This window comes from Lynx rufus, unplaced genomic scaffold (assembly GCF_022079265.1).
Source record: "Lynx rufus isolate CCGP_SWC_20201006 ecotype Redwood Valley unplaced genomic scaffold, mLynRuf1.p SCAF_2, whole genome shotgun sequence".
In the NCBI taxonomy this organism is placed as follows: Eukaryota; Metazoa; Chordata; class Mammalia; order Carnivora; family Felidae; genus Lynx; species Lynx rufus.
Genome location: NW_025814834.1, coordinates 18053168 through 18059210, shown reverse-complemented (window position 1 = coordinate 18059210; position 6043 = coordinate 18053168). Strand labels below are relative to the sequence as shown.

At 41.1% G+C, this 6043-nt stretch overlaps 1 protein-coding gene across 1 annotated transcript; it reads left to right on the top strand.

Annotated features, from left to right (window-relative positions):
* The first annotated feature begins 856 nt into the window (after positions 1–856).
* On the top strand, positions 857–2299 carry LOC124515504 (tubulin alpha-1A chain-like). The gene has a single exon (XM_047084436.1). It carries the CDS (start codon positions 923–925, stop codon positions 2276–2278), a length of 1356 nt encoding a protein of 451 aa, XP_046940392.1. The 5' UTR covers positions 857–922; the 3' UTR covers positions 2279–2299.
* Positions 2300–6043: the final 3744 nt, after the last annotated feature.

The following is a 6043-nucleotide window of genomic DNA, read 5'->3' as shown; positions in this document are numbered from 1 at the left end:
TTGGGTTGTTCATATATGGCTTCTTTGATCTTGAGGTACCATCCTTCTATCCCTACTTTCTGAAGGGTTTTTATCAAGAAAGGATGCTGTATTTTGTGAAATATTTTCTCTGTATCTATTGAGAGGATCATATGGCTCTTGTCCTTTCTTTTATTGATGTGATGAATCACATTGATTGTTTTGCAGACATTGAACCAGCCCTCCATCCCAGGTATAAATCCCACTTGGTCATGGTGAATACTTTTTTTAATGTATTGTTGGATCTGTTTGGCTAATATCTTGTTGAGGAATATTGCATCCATGTTCATCAGGGAAATTGGTCTATAGTTCTCCTTTTTAGTGGGGTCTCTGTCTAGTTTTGGAATCAAGGTAATGCTGGCTTCAAAGACAGAGTTTGGAAGTTTTCCTTCCATTTCTATTTTTTGGAATGGCTTCAAGAGAAAAGGTGTTAACTCTTCCTTAAATGTTTGGTAGGATTCCCCTGGAAAGCATCTGGCCCTGGACTCTTGATTTGGGGAGATTTTTGATTACTAATTTGATTTTATTACTGGTTATGGGTCTGTTCAAATTTTCCATTTCTTCCTGTTTCAGTTTTGGTAGTGTATCTGTTTCTAGGAATTTGTTCATCTCTTCCAGATTGCCCATTTTATTGGCATATAATTGCTCATAATATTCTCTTATTATTGTTTTTATTTCTGCTGTGTTGGTTGTGATCTCCCCTCTTTCATTCTTGATTTTACTTATTTGGGTCCTTTACTTTTTCTTTTGATCAAACTGAAGAGTGGTTTATGAATTCTGTTAATTATTTCAAAGAACCAGCTTCTGCAGGTTCTCTTACATCGACCGCCTAAGAGTCGCGCTGTAAGAAGCAACAACCTCTCCTCCTCTCCGCCATCTGCTCGGCAGCCGCAAAGCAGCAACCATGCGTGAATGCATCTCCATCCACGTTGGCCAGGCTGGTGTTCAGATCGGCAATGCCTGCTGGGAGCTCTATTGCCTGGAACACGGCATCCAGCCCGATGGCCAGATGCCAAGTGACAAGACCATTGGGGGAGGAGATGACTCCTTCAACACCTTCTTCAGTGAGACGGGAGCTGGCAAGCATGTGCCCAGGGCAGTGTTTGTAGACCTGGAACCCACAGTCATTGATGAAGTTCGCACTGGCACCTACCACCAGCTCTTCCATCCTGAGCAGCTCATCACGGGCAAGGAAGATGCTGCCAATAACTATGCCCGAGGGCACTACACCATCGGCAAGGAGATCATCGACCTTGTCTTGGACCGAATTCGGAAACTGGCCGACCAGTGCACGGGTCTTCAGGGCTTCTTGGTTTTCCACAGCTTTGGAGGGGGAACTGGTTCCGGGTTCACCTCCCTGCTGATGGAACGTCTCTCTGTCGATTATGGCAAGAAGTCCAAGCTGGAGTTCTCCATTTACCCAGCCCCCCAGGTTTCCACTGCTGTCGTTGAGCCCTACAACTCCATCCTCACTACCCACACCACCCTGGAGCACTCTGATTGTGCCTTCATGGTAGACAACGAGGCCATCTATGACATCTGTCGTAGAAACCTCGATATCGAACGCCCAACCTACACTAACCTAAATAGGTTGATAGGTCAAATTGTGTCTTCCATCACTGCTTCCCTCAGATTTGATGGAGCCCTGAATGTTGACCTGACAGAATTCCAGACCAACCTGGTGCCCTATCCCCGCATCCACTTCCCTCTGGCCACATATGCCCCTGTCATCTCTGCTGAGAAAGCCTACCATGAACAGCTTTCTGTAGCAGAGATCACCAATGCGTGCTTTGAGCCAGCCAACCAGATGGTGAAATGCGACCCTCGCCATGGTAAATACATGGCTTGCTGCCTGTTGTACAGTGGTGATGTGGTTCCCAAAGATGTCAATGCTGCCATTGCCACCATCAAGACCAAGCGTACCATCCAGTTCGTGGACTGGTGCCCCACTGGCTTCAAAGTTGGCATTAATTACCAGCCTCCCACTGTGGTACCTGGTGGAGACCTGGCCAAAGTACAGCGAGCTGTGTGCATGCTGAGCAACACCACAGCCATTGCTGAGGCCTGGGCTCGCCTGGACCACAAGTTTGACCTGATGTATGCCAAGCGTGCCTTTGTTCACTGGTATGTGGGTGAGGGCATGGAGGAAGGAGAGTTTTCTGAGGCCCGTGAGGACATGGCTGCCCTTGAGAAGGATTATGAGGAGGTTGGTGTGGATTCTGTTGAAGGAGAGGGTGAAGAGGAAGGAGAGGAATACTAAAGTTAAAAATGTCACAAAGGTGCTGCTTTTACAGGGAAGCTTATTCTGTTTTGAATATTGAAAAGTTGTGCTCTGATCAGTTAATTTGTATGTAGCAGTGTATACTCTCATATACAATTACTGACCTATGCTTTAAAACACAACGCTTTGTTATAGATCCAAGCTGTCCATTTCTCTGATGGGTTTGAATAAAGTATTCCCTGTCTTAAATGAAAAAAAAAAAAAAAAAAAAAAAAAAAAAAAAAGAACCAGCTTCTGGTTTCACTGATCTCTTTTACTGTTTTTTTTTTTTTTTTTGGTTTTGATAGCATTAATTTCTGCTCTAATCTTTATTAGTTCCTGTCTTCTGCTGGTTTTGGGTTTTATTTGCTGCTCTTTTCCCAGGGATATAAGGTGTAAGTTTAGGTTGTATATGTGAGACCTTTCTTCCTTCTTTAAGGAAGGCCTGGATTGTTATATACTTTCCACTTGTGACCGTCCTTGCTGCATCCCAGAGGTTTTGGGCTGTGGTGTTATCATTTTCATTGGCTTCTATGTACTTTTTAATTTTCTCTTTAACTTCTTGGTTAACCCATTCATTCTTTAGTAGGATGGTCTTTAGTCTCGAAGTATTTGTTACCTTTAAAATTTTTTCTTGTGGTTGATTTTGAGTTTCATAGCATTGTGGTCTGAAAATATGCATGATATGATCTCAGTCTTTTCGTACTTGTTGAGGGCTGATTTGTGTCCGGTATATAGTCTATTTTGGAAAACATTCCATGTGCACTGGAGAAGAATGTATATTCCACTGCTTTAGGATGAAATGTTCTGAATATATCTGTTAAGTCCCTCTGGTCCAATGTGTCATTCAAAGCCATTGTTTCCTTATTGATTTTTTGTTTAGATGATCTGTCCATTGCTGTCAGTGGGGTTTTGAATTCCTGTACTATTATGGTATTATTATCAATGAGTTTCTTTATGTTTGTCATCAAGTGATTTATATTTTTGGGTGTTTCCACATTTGTTAGGGTCTTTTGCAATTGTTTACAATTGTTTAGGTCTTCATGGTGGATAGACCCCTTGATTATGATATAATGACCTTCTTCAACTCTTGTTACAGTCTTGATTTTAAAGTCTAGATTGTATGATATAAGTATGGCTACTCCGGCTTTCTTTTGTCGACCATTAGCATGATAGATGGTTCTCCAACCCCTTACTTTCAATCTGAAAGTGTCTTTAGGTCTAGAGTGGGTCTCTTGTAAACAGCATATAGATGGATCTTGTTTTCTTATCCATTCTGTTACCCTGTGTCTTTTGATTGAAGCATTTAGTCCATTGACATTTAGAGTACTGAAAGATATGAATTTATTGCCATTATGTTGCCTGTAGAGTTGGAGTTTCTGGTGGTGTTCTCTGGTCCTTTATAATCTTCATTGCTTTTGATCTTTATTTATTTATTTATTTTTCATCTTTTCTCCCCTCAGAGAGTCCCCCTTAAAATTTCTTGTGGGGCTGGTTTAGTGGTCATGAACTCCTTTAATTTTTGTTTGTCTGGAAAACTTTTAATCTCTCCTTCTCTTTTGAAGGACAGACTTACTGGATAAAGAATTCTTGATTACATATTTTTCTGATTCAGTACATTGAATATATACTGCCACTCCTTTCTGGTCTGCCAAGTTTCTGTGAATAGGTCTGCTGCAAACCTGATCTGTCTTCCCTTGTAGGTTTAGGACTTTTTTTTCCCTTGCTGCTTTCATGATTCTTTCCTTGCCTGAGTATTTTGTGAATTTGACTATGATATGCCTTATTGATGGTCAGTTTTTGTTGAATCTCATGGGAGTTCTATGTGCTTCCTGGATTTTGATGTCTGTGTCTTTCACCAGGTTAGGAAAGTTTTCTGCTATGATTTGCTCACATAACCCTTCTACCCTTTTTCTCTCTCTTCATCTTCTGGGACCCCCTGTGATTCTTATGTTGTTCCTTTTTAATGAGTCACTGATTTCTCTAATTCTTTTATTTTATTATTTATTTATTTATTTATTTATTTATTTATTTATTAAAAAAAAATTTTTTTTCAACGTTTATTTATTTTTGGGACAGAGAAAGACAGAGCATGAACGGGGGAGGGGCAGAGAGAGAGGGAGACACAGAATCGGAAACAGGCTCCAGGCTCTGAGCCATCAGCCCAGAGCCCGACGCGGGGCTCGAACTCACGGACCGCGAGATCGTGACCTGGCTGAAGTCGGACGCTTAACCGACTGTGCCACCCAGGCGCCCCAATGATTTCTCTAATTCTTAAATCATGATCTTTTGCCTTAGTCCCCCTCTTTTTTTTCTGCTTCTTTATTTTCCATAAGTTTGTCCTCTATATTGCTGATTCTCTGCTCTGCCTTATCTATCCTTGCCTCCTTGGCATCCATTTGAGATTGCAGCTCAGTTATAGCATTTTAAAAAAATGTTTATTTATTTTTGAGAGAGAGAGAGAGAGAGAGAGAGAGAGACAGAGCATGAGTGGGGGAGGGGCAGAGAGAGAGGGAGACACAGAATCTAAAGCAGGCTCCAGGATCCAAGCTGTCAGCACAGAGTGCGATGTGGGGCTTGAACTCACGGACTGTGAGATCATCACCTGAGCCAAACTCGGATGCTTAACCAACTGAGCCACCCAGGTACCCAGCATTTTTTATTTCATCCTGACTAGCTTTACTTCTTTTATCTCAACAGAAAGGGATGAAAGGGATTCTAATCTATTTTCAACTTCAGCTATATTCTTATTATCATGATTCTAAATGATTCTAAATTCTGGTTCAGCCATCTTGCTTGTATCTGTGTTGGTTAAGTCCTGGCTGTTGTTTCTTCCTACTCTTTCTTTTGGGGTGAATTCCTTCATTTCATCATTTTGACGGGAGAAAAGGAATTAATGAGGTAAAAAAAATTAAAATTAAAAAATTAAAATTAAAAAATTAAAAACAATACACACACATACACACAAATCAAATAAACGATGCTAGATCCTAGGTGTGTTTTGGTCTTGGTGTCTAAAGGCGCTTGATAGATTAGAGAAAAAAGGGGAAAGAAAAAAAAGGAAATCGTTTGACAATTGGAAAAAATGAATACACTGAAATAGAATAAAATGAAATGATGGGAAATAGAATTTGAAAAAATTTACACAAAAGTAAAATATATAGTAGAAAAAAACTAAAGAAAAATATTTTTAATAAAAATTGAAAATAAAAATCAATTTTTTCTCTTTCTGTATTTAAGAAAAAGAAAAGAAACAAAAAGAGAGGGAAAAAAAAAGAAAATTGAATAGATGGACCAGCGAACAGACTGAAATACGATTGAAATTACTTCATTTTCCCCTACAGGTCAAGCCATGAGGTGCCGTATAGTCTGTAAATCAAGCAGGCAGAGAAATTTGTGTTTTTGAAGAGCGAGGTTGGCCCACTTCGGCAAGGCTTAGTGTAATGGCTCCGTTCTCCACTAGATGGCGCTGCTTAGCTTACTGGGGTGGAGTGTTTTGGCACGTGTAGGTGCCTATGCACATGCACAAGAGCGGCAAAAATGGCGTCACCCAGGTATCCAGTCTCTAGCGTGGGAACTCTGTTCTTCCTGGTCAGCAATCTTGCACCTGTCCTTTGTCTTCGGCTTCCATTCACTCCCGGCTTTTACACGGTCTGTGACCAAGCCCCAGGCGGCACCTCCCTCCCGAGTTTTATCTCAGATGCGGCTGTTTTTCCCGACCCCTTACTTCTGAGGGACTGCGGCTTTGACCCATTCCGTCCCTCT

Coding starts and splice junctions, on each gene's coding strand:
- LOC124515504 (XM_047084436.1), top strand. CDS start 923: ATGCGTGAATGCATCTCCATCCACGTTGGCCAGGCTGGTGTTCAGATC.